Genomic DNA, 16,115 nt, shown 5'->3' with positions numbered 1-16,115 from the left:
CAGTACAACAAAAGCTTTTCAAGAGATGTTTTAAAATTCAGGTGTTTTCTCTTTGGAATCTCTTGTAATGTAGGCCAAAGAAAATAAGTCTTAAAGTGAAATGTGGCCCACGTGGGTTTTATGTTTTCAACATTTATTCTAGCTTGAGACTTACGAGTTGTGTTGTCCAATGTGGTAGCCAGCAGCCCAAAGTTGACCCAGGAGACTTAAATCAGTTACGTTAAAAATGTATTTCCTCAGTCAGAGCAGCTTTATTTCAAGTGCTGAGTAGACATGTGGGGCTAATAGTTACTGTATTGGAAGGAACCAAAGACCATTTTTATGCTTCCATAAAGTTCTGTTGGATGGCTCTCCTCTAGACTGATCCTTGAATCCACAGCTTTTCTGTTTTTTTGTTCTCCCAAAAAGGAAGTAACCACAACCTTATTGTCTTCCAGCTCTATATAATAAGTAAACTATGTTAATAAAGTACACTGTGAACAATATTGGATATACAAGTTATATGGACTAAGTATCTTTGCAAAATATCATCTCCCCTGGCCACGGTTTCTCCCTTTTAGGTATGGTTCCCTGTATTGGAATTTACTGAAAATCAACTAAATGCATTCAGTTTAAGGTAGAAGAGGAAAATAAGAGCGACTAATTGCTGCTCACCATTTATTGAAAGAGTAAACTGTAAGGAAGAAAAATCTGAGTTTTCTTGTTGCCCATATATACACAGTCACACACACACACATATGTACACACACACCACGTATTACTGTACATGGTACCACATGTAGTAATACATATGGCTCCATATATGTACTACATTTGTGTACAATGTACTACATTCTACATGTAGAGCATGTATAATATTTTGATTGTATGCACTTTTTCCCTTACATTATCTTGTTGCCATGTAAGATCTGATGTCACTATTATTTCACTTTTATGCTGCAAGACAAATAAGTGTTTTTGTTCCTCTAAGTTCTTTTGGCCTGGGGCGCCTGGGTGGCAGCATAGCCACCGGTTGAGCATCCAACTTTGGCTCAGGTCATGATCTTGTGGTTCATGAGTTCGAGCCCCGCATTGGGCTCTGTGCCGACAGCTCAGAGCCTGGAGCCTGCTTCAGATTCCGAGTTCCTCCTCTCCGCCCCACCCCTGCTTGTGCTGTGTCTGTCTCTGTCTTTCAAAAATGAATAAACATAAAAAAAATTTTTTTTAATAAAAAATAAATTCTCTTGGCCCTTCGGGAGACAAAATCCTTTCTGCTGGATTAGTAGGCCTGATTCTCTGTGTTTATCTTCATGCTCAACAACTTTTAGCATCCCGACTTCTCCAGCTGATCAGTTCTGGTCCCCACACCTACAGTCAGCTGTATGAGCAATGACATGTTCACATGGTTGGCATGATTGCTAACCATTAAAGAGTAAAGAATATCTATAGTGCCGGAGGGAAGTGGAGGTAGACAGCATCTCTTACAGAGCATTTTAAACTTGGCTATGTTACTGCCTTTCTCATGAAGCCTTCTTAATATCCGCTGTACGGGGGTCCATGCTCCAATGATATAGTGCCCATTTTACTCCATACCTACTTGCATGATAAAACTTACCAAAATGAAATGTGTGATTGTCTTGGTAGGATGTAACCCCCTTAAAGGTGAAGACGGTTTGTTCTTCACGCTCACCTTCCAAATGCCTAGCAAATAGTGCATGCTGAATTGGAGCAAGAAAAAAAAAATAGAATGAAGTTAATGGGGGAAAACAAAGCAAATTTGGGATTAGGTCATGTTTAGGAGTCAAGAATGTCATGAAGGATCAGACGGTTAGAAGTGTTCAATAGCACATTTTAGAGCATATTCTTAAGTGTGGATCGATTCCTTTTTGGGGCTCCATTTTAAGACACATCGCCCGTGAGGTGACAAAGCTGATTGCATGGAACACAAAGCTTACTTATATCCTCCCCTTAGCAGCTGGAAAAAGAAGGCATCCTTCCTACTAGTGTCATCAAAAGTTCTGAATAGTCTCAGAAAAAAACATGACATTTAAAAACTGCTAATAGTGTGAGCAATCAATATCCAAGAAAAATGTAGAAGTTAGATTTTAGATGTTACAGACAGAATTATAAAAAAGATAATTCACATCACAATTGGTGCTGTTCTTTCTTGTGTATTTGCAGTGGAGTGAAAAGGCAGGATAACACATAAGGACCAAAGCCAGGTTAAGTCAGTTGGGTCACATTCATATTCTTAACTAAGCACTGAGGCCAAGACAAGGATTGTTCTGAGTGGTCAGGTCAAGTCATGTGAGGAGTGGCCTCTTCAAAGGGAGTGAGGGAGCACTGCTACCAGAAAAAAGCAAAAACAGGTACAGAGAAAGCAGGAATGGCAAACCTCTTTTATTATTCTTGTACCAGTAATTTTAAGGCAATCAGTGATCAATCTGAATGAGGCTATAGCTATGTACACTAAACAGTTGCTTTCAATCCCAGTGTTTTTTTCTTAAATATGTATGTTTAAAATTTATCTATGAGTGAGAAGAAATGGAAATCTATGTCATAAGACACATCTTAAAAACTTAATTTTTAAAAAACACAGCATTGCAATTTAACTCGTTTATATCTTTGGCAATTATTGCTGAAGCCTAACTAGTTATTTTTGGATAAAGTATTGAATATGCAAATTTAGACATTCATTCTTTCCAGGGCTGCAATTATTCTCATCACTTCAGTAAACATATTAACAAACATTGCATTTGAACACAAATGCATTTGCTTATTAACTTGAAAGCCACATCTAAAACCACAAATTGCTTCTGTGATTAAATTCCTAATTTTCCTGTCAACCCCCAAATAAAGTGTTGCCCGTTGATTTAACAAGTGTTTAGTGTGGGCTTATTTCCAAAACTTAGCCCCACTCCCTAAAGATTTCAGCAAATTATTTTGTTCTCTTCACTTTATGTTGAAGTCTAACGTGTGATGTTTTTGTTTTTTTACCAGCTTATTGTTTGTATTTCTGTTTTCCTGACCAGATTTTGTGTGATAGCATAGCTATCCTGAAGGACATTAGCTTTGTACAAACAACTGTGAGGTGAATTATATCCAGGGATTATTTTGAAACTACCTGATGTCAGTCAGTTTAGTTTCACTTTTAAAGGGTGACAGTCTCCAACCTTGTTATCAGGTTCTAGTGAAAGACCCATTTTAGGGCTTGGTGCCTGAAATTATAGTGGCAAGATATGTCTATGATTATGTTCATGGTTGTTGTTCATGCCATTGAGGTTTTGTGTAAGGGTTGCCATATCATCTAATAACTAGAATGGTAAGTAAATAAAACTAATTATTAAGTAAATGAAAATAAATATGCATTCCTTCTTCATCTTTGAGATGTTTGTTTCTAATGTGGCTGACCACAGGGAGGGACGACTATATGGAGGTTAGTTATGGCTAAGTTACTCCACTCAGGAAACTTCTATGAGACCCTACCATGCACCAGCTATTATGGCTGATGGTGGGAATTCAGCAGTGATTGAAACACTCATCATGCATTGGAGGTCATGCTTTCAAAAGCACCTTTCAACTCTGAAAGTGTAGGCTTTTTGTACTGACTTAACTTCTTACATAAATTCATGTTTGCATGCGCACACACACACTCTTACACAGTTTGTTCTTTGTATTGGAAGGCAGTGATTCTTGTACCCTCAGTCACTGATGTTTTAGCATGTTTTCCAGAAGTAACAATTACAGTTTTCCTCATGAAAAAGTAGTAACTGCCAGTTGTAATGGCCCCTGTGTCAGGTACCTTTTGCTGTTATAGTCAAAATTCAAAACCTGTTGGCTCAACAGTATGCATGATGTTTTAAAGAAATTGTATTCAAAAAACGTTCACAGGGAAATTTGCCATAGACTCCCACAATTCTATTGTACAGGCTTGGCCCAACCTCCTTATCCCCACCTGCCCAGTGTTTCTCCAGTGAGGACATAACCAGTGCCCTGTTGTGTAGACAATGCAGACATGATTTTAGAAGTTGATAGATCAAATTAATGTTGTCTCAGGCTAGCAGAGTGCACAGCCCAGAACTTCTCATCCAGCCCTCAGCTTCTACTCATTGGCCCAGAAAAAAATTCACAGATAACCTCCACACAAAGAAATGCGAGGGGATGAGAGCTCATTGCGTGAGAATGAATAGATTTGTGAAATATGAATATTAAACCATTTCTCACTTGTGGATTCTAAAAGCAAATCCTAATTTGTGTAGAATGAGCATTTGAACACTGGAGGCTGGCAATGAACTTATAAGATCATTCAAGAGTGTTACAACATGATGATTATACAAAGGTGCTTAATCTTGTGACATTTACCACTGAGCTAAATCTACAAGGTTAGTCTGTTTCTAGAGCACAATGTAAATGTTATATGATTGAAATACTGGTATATGCAACCCCAAGAGCCACTGGGCTGTCTTTTCTTGCTCCAGATCACTGCATTAAGCCTTTTGGAATGGAATTTGGGTGCGCAAATGTTACTTTTATGAATTTTAAAGCAATTTTGATATTTCAGAAAGATTTTATTCTGAAACTTTAGAGTTTCTCATGAACTTCACACTTTATTCTTAAAAGTGGACATCTGCACCTTTTACAAATAATTATGTATGTGCAAAACTAAAAGACAGTATCTGCCTCTAAAAACTTCCCAAATTCATGGCCTCAATGTGCCACTCACCTGTCACACTTTATTACTATGTGTTGTTCTTGAACTCTGAGCAGTTGATTACAATTTACTGCAAAGAAAATTAGTCTAATTTGTAGATTTATTGGACACATACTTTGTAAAAGGAGTAAGTGTGTGTATGCCTTCAGTTTTCTTGAAGGTTTCTTATGCAGAAGAAAGTATCAGAAATATTTAGAAATCAGGCTTAAATAGGAATATTTTGCATTGGGAACTTAAGTACACTATATTCTCAGGATGTGATAATTTTTGGAATTTCTGGCCCAGAGATTCCTTACACATTTCAGAGTTTAAATAAATACAGACCTTTTTAATTCACATACTTTCAGTAAGAGGAAAAATAATCAGTGTTTAACAAGATAACTGAGAACTTTTATATCATCTGGAGATGAAGTCCATTTAATAATAAATAGTGTTAAGAAGGAGGGAAATAATTGTATCACTTCGTTAAAAGAAAATTAATATTCTTTTGGGTATGTCTTAGCTCTGAAGAGTTTGGTGAAGCAAAGCACTTACTTTTGGCATAGCGGAAACATATTTAAAAGGGAGTAGATTTTGCCTTTTCACATAATGCAATAATCTAGGCATTCAGTCTATGTGATGAAGATCGAGCTAAAGAAAGTACGAAATATTTATGCATGAAAAAATCTTTTCCATTTTAGTTGTTTAGTCAAAGCTTTGGGAAGATAGCTTTCAGATCTTAGACACTTACTGATATAAAGTATTTTCCTACATACTTTATGATATCTTAAATCTTTCCAGCTACTAAGTAGGCAAGAAGAATTGCTTCTCCATATTTTTATTTATCTTTTCAATTTTCCACATAGCCACTGTACCTTTATTATTCATCAGCTAAACACAAAAACACAATTTTCAAATTAAGCCTTCAGACATGTTTAGTCAGGCCATAAAGATTCTAACTCTAGAGCTAAAATCCTCTTTTCCCCCAACAAACTGTATTTTCTGGGCAACAAAAATACAAGTACCCTTTGTCATGAGAGTCTGTCGTTCAAAAGTGTATGAAATTAACTACATCTTTTCTGATTTGAGTTTAGAGTTTTTCCCAATGCAAGCATTAAGATGCTCAGAAGCTTACAAACCATTCATTGCTTAAAAATTCAACCCACCACATGGGGCATCTGGGTGGCTCAGTTGGTTAAGCATCCAACTTCAGCTCAGGTCATGATGTCACGGCTCATGAGTTCAAACCCCACGTTGGGCTCTGTGCTGACAGCTCAGAGCCTGGAGCCTGCTTCCGATTCTGTGTCATCTTCTCTCTGCCCCTCCCCCACTCACACTTTGTCTCTCTCTCCTTCAAAAATAAGTAAAAATTAAAAAGAATTTCAACCCACCCACTTGTGATTTACTGTCATATTTATTCTCTGAAAGTCAAACCCAGCATGTGTAGGACTGTGTCTTCCATGTGGTTTGTCTGCATTTGTACCTGCCTGGAAACCATTGAAATGTGGGACTAAACTTATACATTTGTTCATTTCCTATGGCTTCCATCATTAAAACTTTATTATGTATTATTCAGATATAGAAAATGATATAAACACATAATCTAGTGTAATGATGAACATCCATAAAACCACTACTCAACTTAAGAAATAAAGACAGGGGCATGTAGGTGGCTCAGTTGGCTAAACATTAGCTTCCATTCAGGTCATGATCTCACGGTTTGTGAGTTCAAGACCCACGTTGGGCTTTGCTGTCATCATGGAGCCTGCTGCAGATCTTCTGTCCTCCTCTCTTTCTACCTCTTTCCTGATCTCTCTCTCTCAAAAATAAATAAACATTTAAAAAAAGAGAAAGAAAACCAAAAACCTAAATTTCCTCGTATTGCCCCCAAACATACCCCACTTTCTTTCCATGAGAGCTTTAAAATACCTTAAAGTGGAGGTTTTTCATTTTCACATTTTAAAATATGTTTAGTGCATTGATACTACTTTATATGTTTTAAAACTTTACATAAATGGTATCAAACTGTATTTTGTGTACTTTCATTTGTGATAATATTCACATTTCATGTCTTTATTTGCTTTCAGAGCACGTAATATGTCCAAGTTAAATATTTTATGTACTAATATAACAATTTTTAGATGACACATGACATGAGTAAAGAACTCTGAGCTGGAATTCAAAAATGAGTACTACTTCTGGTCCAGTAATGAGTTATTTGGGAACAGCTGACATCTCAACTTTTTTATTGAAATCCTCATCTATAAAATGAGTATTAGATTACCCACATTCTCAGTTACAATGAGCAACTGAGATGATTGTTGTTATAATACACAAAAATTGATAGAATTGATAGTATAATTTTACTGTAACAATTAAGTCTTCCAGGAGGAAGATGGCTTAATTTATACAACAGATGTGTTCTTGAGACTGTGGGTTATTTCTGAGTTTTTCAAGGTGAAATCGACTTTGATGCGTCAAGTATTCTCCTCTTTTAAAAACTGTTTTTTTCTGTTTAAAAACTCGTGTTTAAAAACCAGCATCTTTTCTCCTTTCTTATTTTGGCTTCCTATTGATAAATATGGCTCTAGGGTTAATGCCTTTACTGTTGCGGACCCCCTTGGTGGCATTTAGGGTCTTTTACTGCAGTGTGCCATTTAGGAAATAGCATTGTGATGGCTGAGAGGAGTGGAGAGTGCCTCAGGGATAGGTATTTACCCAGACAAATTGAAATGGATAGTTGAGCACTTATCCAATTAATTTATTAAATGTGCTCAGTCGGTCTGAATAAATCAAAAGAAGTGTGCTCTTTCCCCCCTTCATTGGCAGCATGAGATTGGCCTGAAGTACATGAGATAATTACCTCAACTTTCTACTTCCTCTTTGCCTATGCAGACCCAGCCTAAATTTTCTCCCCAGTGAACAGATCATTCTTACCTCTTCAGAAAATCTTGAAAAATCCTTAACTTCTAGAGGCTATTCTGTTGTGCTTTCTACTATACTTTAACCATTTGTTTCCGCTAAATAGCTGGGCCATGTTTCAATTCAGGTATGCCACCATGGAATAATATATTTATCATCCTCATTTATGAAAGATGATGTTTAAAGTAGATTTTATAATGTGGATTTTTTAAAATTTAAATACGGTAAGAGGGGAAAAATCTTGATATTTGTTTTACAGATGGCAGCTGAATGGAAGTGATATTAATCCGAGTATGGAATATCGCTATAAGTTGAACGGAGGAAATCTTGTCGTTATTAACCCAAACAGAAACTGGGATACGGGAAGTTACCAGTGTTTTGCGACAAATTCACTTGGGACAATTGTCAGCAGAGAAGCTAAACTCCAATTTGCATGTAAGTTTACATTTGCAACATCTAGCAAACCCAATATTTTAAAATATTTAACTGAGTTTGTGTGGTCATTTTGGATTTCAGAAACAATACGTGGATTTTATTAATTGGATAAATAGGTTGAGGAGACAATTCAGTATGATCTTTTGGATCTCTATGTACTGTACAAATCAGAGCTTAAAATGCGTGGGGGTGTGTTTTCCATTTTGCTATTTTTGTAAGGATTCTGTTTAGGAATGGAAAAAAGAATCCAGTTAAGAATATGTTCATCAAGTAGCTACTCTGCTACTGCGTTTGAACTGAAAAGAAAATGAAGGAATTGTCAGACATGATCCTCGCTCTGGGAGAACATTGAAATTAGAGAAATTAGAGAATTATGTCTGAGAGATTTGAAAAGATTTAAGGAACCAAGACAATGAGAAGGAAAAGAATCTTATTGACCTCCCTTGTGGTTTTGCCCAGCTCACAGTGACCTTCAGGGCAACTCTCACTGAGGCAGGGCTCTGGAGGCCAGCTTTGTACCTTGTTAATTGGACCTGGGTGAACTTGTGGCCCAACCTGAGAAAAATCACAGCCTTTCTCCAGGGAATTCTGAATTGGGACCAGAGATCTCATTTAGTTTTTATCTTCCTGATAATATCTTGTGACTACTTTCTACTTTTTGCTTCTTTTAGTTTCTGTTCCTTTGCTTTAGCTGTATATTTTGTATGTAATGCATCTTAGGGTTACCTTGGTTGTAAGGTTTCTCTTAGTTCTTTACATGTACCTCAGTAATTCTGAAATTGGAATGCATGTGTTCTTATAATGTGGTAGTATTGTCTCCCCACAGCCACAAGCCATTAAGAAATTGATGATATGTCATTTAATGCATGGCTTATTCTGCAGCTTTCTGTTCTTTATAATGACAATGGTTGCTTTTGCTCCTGATACTATATTCTGCATGCTCTGTTTGCATACTTACTTGCTCTTTCCATTGTTTTCACTTTGTTATCTTCGACGAACAGTGTTTCTGGCTCTCTGATTTAAAGCTGTACCTTCCTGAGTACTTTGAAAGCTAGATTTTATATCATACAAATTTAAGTTTGCCTTGAAGTTTACCAATTAGTATTGTATATGTTCTTTTAATAGCCAGAATTTTAAATCTAAATTGTTTTTTCAGAGTTACTCCATTTTAAACAATAAGTTTTGTTCCTTTTTCCTCTTACTGTATGTTTTGCTGTCCTGGTGATTTCTGTGGTTATTGATTTAAATTGTTGTTCTGCCGTTTTCATAGAGGGGTGTGTGTGTGTGTGTGTGTGTGTGTGTGTGTGTACACATACAGGGTAAGCATATATATTAGGCACTATGTATATATGCATGTATGTGTGTATATACTAAGTATACATATAATATTTTTCTCATGAATGATTTAATATGTGCATATTGTCTTTAACCAGAATTTTGCCAGAATCTATGAGGTATCAGTGTTTTTACCTAGTTTCAATGCCCGCCATGAGACCTCTTCCCATTCTTGCATTTTTATTTTTTTAGTATCTCCATTTTTAAATATTTACTATTTAATAACTCACATTTAAAAACGGAACTATATATCATCCTATTTTAAAATTTATTTTGAGAGTGCACGCATGTGTGAGGGGCAGGAAGAGAGGGAAGAAAGTATCCCAAGCAGGCTCCGTGCTATCAGCGTAGAGCCTGATGCAGGGTGAACTGTGAGATCGTGACCTGATTTGCAATCAAGAGTCTGATGCATCACCAAGTGAGCCTCCCAGCTGCCCCTGTTGCATCGTATTACATTTTAAAGAATGTCATTATATTGACTTGAGTATGAAGATACCTTCTGGTTAGTACAAAGGTTGAATCCCCAAACTGCCAAAGAATTTCCATATGGTGTCCTATTGTCTTATGGAGTTAGTGTTGCTGAACACAAGTCTGAGATCAGACTCACTTCCGTTTCTTGGGAGCTCACCACCACTTCCTTTTTTGTTGCTTTTTTGTCTCACTTGGTTGCATATGTGATAATTTTTCTTCATCCCTTTAGTTAAAAACATGCATATTTCTAGCATACTGCAACGTTTAGCTCTTCTTAAAATTACTTTGCTTAGAATTTGAGTTATTATTATAATTGCATGTTTTTGTACACAGTTTAGGAAATTTTCCTTCTTTTATATCTTTTAGTTTTATGTTTGATTTACTCATATTTAAAAGGCACTGATACTCTGTTTACTGGATTTTTTTGTGTCCTATTTTTTGAAATACGTTTTACCTCAGGCTGTTCTTTCCTTTGAATTTCTGTTCTTCATTCGATGAGGCCACATCTATTTGTTTGTATTCTTTTGAGGATATAGTCAGTTTTCTGAAATGCTCTTTTGGATCTACAGGCAGTGTTTGTTCCCACTTCCATTTGGTGTTTTCATTTTTATGCTTAATATTTTAAATATGCTCTAAAGCAAATTTCATCCAAACTCTGTTTTTATCAACAGATGCTATCAGTGGATTACCCTGACTCTGTTTGCTTTGCTACATGCAGAGGTCCGATTCTTTGCTCTGATCTATAGCAGAATGTACAATTCCCAGTCTAATTCCCTATTTCTAGGAGTCTTTCACCAAATATATTGTTCCTTTTATGCAGTGATATTTTTCTTTCTTTTTTTTTTTTTAACGTTTTTATTTTATTTTTGGGACAGAGAGAGACAGAGGATGAACAGGGGAAGGGCAGAGAGAGAGGGAGACACAGAATCAGAAACAGGCTCCAGGCTCTGAGCCATCAGCCCAGAGCCTGACGCGGGGCTCGAACTCACGGACCGCAAGATCGTGACCTGGCTGAAGTCGGACGCCCAACCGACTGCGCCACCCAGGCGCCCCTGCAGTGATATTTTTCTATTACAGATTTTTTAAAGATTTTTTTTCAGTCTATCCTTCATAGAGAGTATGGCTTGTTTGGAAATACCTCTGAAATTATATCATGCCTCTTCTAGTCTCCCTGTCCAGTACTTAACAGGCCAAGTGGGATAAAGTTGTTAAGTCTAGGATTTTATTTACCCTACTTACAAGCTAATAAGTTAGCCTGCTGCTGTTTCACTGATGGTAGCAGAAGACACGATATTCCTGGATCAGTGACAGAGGGCTTTATTACTCACAGCTCAGCAAGCAACATGCTTCCTTACCCTCAAGTCCCACAGAGGTGTTAAGCTGTGGCTGGAAAGATGCTGCACACACAGCTGAGGAACACTGGGCTTAGAGACCCCGCCTCTCTTATAGCAAGCAGTAAGCAACCTGCTTTTAATCCTAGAGAAAGCCATTACCTTATCCTCCCAGGCTGCTCTCTGCAGACACATCCTGAGAAAGACCTTTCAGCCTTGGCACACCCAGCAAAAACTTGCAGAGAAGCTAACAGCACATGGTTGATTGCCTCTCCCAAAAAGGGTTGTCAGTTTTTTGTTTGTTTGCTACGATCCTTGAGTTTTTCACTTGGGTGCACCCTATCAGGATACATGTGGTAACAGCCTCACATACATTCTTGTTCTGGTGCTTGTCATGAGTTGCTTAGCAGTGTTGGTGTACAGGGAGTCTTTGGTTTGCTTTGGTTTTGCAGTTTGAGGAGGGGACAGTTCATAAGTGTTTTTTGGAAATAGACAAGAAGGAATTTGGGGTATTCTTCGCCTAATGCCATGTTAGATTGGAAATGTAAAAGATGCATTTTTAAAATGATACAGTTGAGATATAACTGGTATCTTCTGGTAAAGAGACCAAAGACAGTGGAAAAAACAGTGGAAAATATTTGCTAGATCAGAGATTTCAAACCACCAGTTTTAAAGAAGCCTCGCTTTGACTTGGTAGCCTTGAAAGGATGTGGTGCATTAACCGAAGATGGAATTAGGATCAAGACCCTTGTATTAGTAAGATGCTCATGACTTCAGGGGATTTTGACTGTCTTTGCTGTAGACAAATGGATGGTAACTGGGTTGTCACTGAGAAACATTCAAATTGTTCACTATATGTCTCCTCTCTTGATTATGTTTGCATGGTTAGTGATACTTTTTGTTTCTATTAGTATGGAGAAAGTATTTAAAATGTGCTTCATGGATAAATGAATATATGAAAGGATAGTCAATGCACCACTTATAACACTGGGGAAAATGCAAGGAAATGTAATCTTAATTTTCAAGTTGCTTGGAAATCGTGTTTGTAATAAAATGAAAATGAAAAAGGTCATTCTTAATTTAAGAGGTCTCCTTTTTGTAGCCATTCTTAACCCTTTCCGGTAGATTATTTGTGGAATAGTTAAAAAAATTCTGTGGAAGGGAAAAATTTGTAAAATGATGCAGTGTTTGAGTTATAGATTTCTCAGTTATTTGCTATTATGTGACATGTGTATAATCTTTGATATGTGTTTAATATATTTGAAAATTTTTTCCAGATTCTTAATTCCAACCACAACAGTTTAGGATAGCAACCCCAAACCCCCAAATATCTTTGCTTCATTAATACTCAGTTTTATTTGTCTTATTCCTGAATTTCTTATATTTCTTTATTACAATGTTTTTATTTTGGTCATTTTGTGATGCATTATATTTTAATCATGAATTATGTTAGACATGCAAATAGTAGGGAGAAATTAGAAAGAATTTCCGTGTAGCCACCAGTTAAGATTTAAAGCATTTGAAGTTCAATTAAACCTACCTGCTAACTCACCCTGCTGACATTTCCTTCACTGGCCGCTCCTCTCAGTAGTGATTCACTGCTGTAAATTAAGTGTGGTTTTTATCCTTAGAATGCACATTTGTTTTTCTAAGCAGCAGGCTAAATTGTTGTACCTTTTTAATCTTTTAAACTTTTATATAGTGGCATCATACGGTATGCATACATCTGCAACATTTTTGTCCCCTCAGCATTAGGTTTTGAATGTCTGCTGCTCTACATCCTTGCAAATGCTTGTTATTGTTCTGTTTTTTAATTTGTGCAAATCGGATGAATATAAAATTGCGTTTCACTATGGTTTAATTTGCATTTCTGTGATTACAATGACGTTAAACTCCTTTTCTATATTTGGTTGATCTAGATTTTTTTCTTTTTACTGTATGATAGCCTTTTTTTTTTTTTTTACAGTTCTTTGTATACTTTGGATTGATCATCTTTTTAGTGACTAGTGGTTTTTTTCCTTGAGTCTGTCAAATGATGAACAGATGTTCTTACTTTTGAATTAAGGTATCCGTCTCTTTATAACCTGTGTTCTTTTATGAGTTGTTTAAATTTTTTTGTCCCTCATCCTTAAATGGTAAAGACATTCTCCTAAAGGTACTTATAAATGTTTAATGTTACGCTCTTTACAGTAAGTATTTAATTATCTGGAATTGATTTTGTATATCATAGGAGGTATAAGTACCCATTTATATTATTCCAATATGGGAAATCAACTTTAGCAGCCCAATTGATTGAAGAGTCCATTCTTAACCAACCCAAGTGCAACGTGTGGTCATTGTTTCTGGCTTCTTTGGGCTTTTGTGTTTGGAGAATCGTATTATCAGCAAATAATGAGAATTTTTGTTGCCTTATCAAACACTGCTCTTTCTCTAAGAGCCTAATAGAGTTTTAAATTAATAGTTTGATGGTAGATATTCCTATCTTGATCCTGATTTTATTTATTTACTTTTTTAATGTTTATTTTTGAGAGAGAGACACACAGAGAGATAGAGAGAGACAGAGAATGAGAGGGGGAAGGGCAGAAAGGGAGACACAAAATCCAAAGCAGGCTCCAGGCTCTAAGCTGTCTGCACAGAGCCTGATACAGAGCTCAAACTCACGAACCATGAGATCATGACCTGAACCGAATTCGGATACTAACGGACTGAACCACCCAGGTGCCCCTTGATACTGATTTTAAAGAGAATAAATTAAGAGTAACATTGCATCATTTGATAGGACATTTTCTGTGGATTTTGTAAGCACTAATGCAGATCCTTTTCAGGTTAGTTTTTATTATGAATGTTTTATTCTTTTAAGAGCTTTTCCTACTTTTACTGAGATATTCCTTTTGTTTTTCTCCTTTAAACTATTAATGTAGTGAATATTTTTTAATATTAATCAAACTACTATTCCTGGGTTAGTTTCCTCTTGGCTTTTATGTAAGTTTTTTAAATACATGGATGCTAGTAGGTATTTGCCAACATTTTATTTTGCATTTTTACATATATATTCATATAGGAGATTTTCTTTTTATTTTCTCTTATACTGTCCTTTCTTTGGCTTTAGTATCAAAGTTATGTTCATCTCAAAAAATGAGCTGGAGAATATTTCTTATTTTTATATTCCCTAGAAGAATGTAAGAAAAATTGGAATTATATATTCCATGAATAAGAAGTAGAACTTACAGGAGTGCCTGGGTGTCTCAGTCGGTTAAGCTTCCTACTTCGGCTAAGGTCATGATTCACACTTGGTGAGTTCAAGCCCTGTGTTGGGCTCTGTGCTGACAGCTTGGAGCCTGAAGCCTGCTTTGGATTCTGTGCTTCCTTCTCTCTCTGCTCCTCCCCCACTTGCACTCTGTCTTTCTCTCAAAAATAACTGAACATTTAAGACAAATTTAAGAAAAAAAGAAGTAGAACCTACAAATAACAACTGGGCTTGGAGTTTCATTGAGGAAGATAATTTTTGAATGCTTATTTTTTTTAATTTTTTTTGAGAGAGAGAGAGCAGGAGAGGAGTAGAGGGAGAGAGAGAGAGCGAGAGAGAGAGAGCGAGAGAGAGAGAGAGAGAGAGGGAGAGAGAGAGAGAGAGAGAGAGAGAGAGAGAGAGAGAACCCTAAGCAGCTTCTGCTCTGTGGATGTGGAACCTGAGGCGGAGCTCAGTCCCACCAACAATGAGATTATGACCTAAACCTAAATCAACAGCCAGAAGCTTAACTAACTGAGCCACCTAGATACCCCGAGGAAATATTTTAACTATTAATTGAATCTCTTGAATAGTTACAGGAGTAATCATATTATCTTTTTCTTTAGGGAAAGTTGTGGCTTCACTAGGAATTTCATCCATATTTTTATATTTTCTAGTGCATTGGCAAAAAGTTATTTCAAAACCTTTCCTTTTATTATTATCATTCTTTGCTTTGTATGTACACTCCCTGTTTCATTCTAAGTATTATTTTACTCCTCTTTTTAATAAAACTTGTCAGAACTTGGCATTATTTTCACTTTTGAATCTTTATATGTCATTCATTTTATTTTTATTTTTCTTTCCAACTTCTTGGATTATTTTTTTTTTACATCACTTAATTTATATGGTTAACTTATTACTTTCTTACCATTCTTCTGTTCTCATATAAATATGTATGGCTTTAAATTTTCCTGAAATCAGTTTTAACTGCAAACCAGAGTTTGACATAATAGCATATTTATTATGTTCACTTCTATAACTGTTATAATTTCATTATGATGAATGAAATTTCTCTTGGATCTGTGAGTTATCAGATTTGTGTTTCTGAACTTCCAAACATATAGAGTTTTTCTAGTCACCTTTTCTTACTTGTTTCTAACCTAGTGTCCCATAGATCAGAGCAGTGTTCTCCATATGTTCAGTGGGTTAAACTTGTTAATTTTGTTGCTGAAATTATATTATCTCATTACTGATGCTTTAGCTAAACAATCAGTTTCTCTCATATGATAGTGGATTTCACAGTCTATCCTAGTATTTCTGTATTTTTGCTTTGTATATTTAGTGATTTCTTGATGCCTAAAAATTTATAATCGGAATATTTTTGGTCCACATGAGGTAACCAACTATCTTTTATTAATTACTTGCCTTAGAATTTAGGTGTTCATATGCTAATATTGCTTTCTAATTCATTCTGCGTTTTTTGTGTGTACTTCTCGTATGGATTGATTGAGAATCTCTTCCCCACTCAATAACATTGGAAGTTATACACCTTATTTATTTTCTTCTAGTAATTGCCCTAGAAATTTCAGTATGCATGTTTAACAAAGTCTAAAGTTAATTCAATATTTCTAACAATAGAGTATTTTTCAGTACTTTAAACTATATTGTCCTCCTCCAAAATACTGAAATATTGTTGACTAATATTTTTTTGTTGAAATTTTTAATG

At 36.0% G+C, this 16,115-nt stretch overlaps 1 protein-coding gene across 1 annotated transcript in view; it reads left to right on the top strand.

Annotated features, from left to right (window-relative positions):
- The window catches only part of CNTN3 (contactin 3), a 247,416-nt gene that overhangs the window by 31,681 nt on the left and 199,620 nt on the right, over window positions 1–16,115 (top strand). Inside the window, exon 3 of the mRNA XM_043587946.1 lies at window positions 7,851–8,026. Within this exon, the coding sequence (XP_043443881.1) occupies window positions 7,851–8,026 (176 nt within the window). The remainder of the gene's footprint in view (window positions 1–7,850; window positions 8,027–16,115) is intronic.

Source organism: Prionailurus bengalensis, chromosome A2 (genome assembly GCF_016509475.1).
Source record: "Prionailurus bengalensis isolate Pbe53 chromosome A2, Fcat_Pben_1.1_paternal_pri, whole genome shotgun sequence".
Taxonomy (NCBI): domain Eukaryota; kingdom Metazoa; phylum Chordata; class Mammalia; order Carnivora; family Felidae; genus Prionailurus; species Prionailurus bengalensis.
This window is presented reverse-complemented; position numbering and strand designations above follow the sequence as displayed.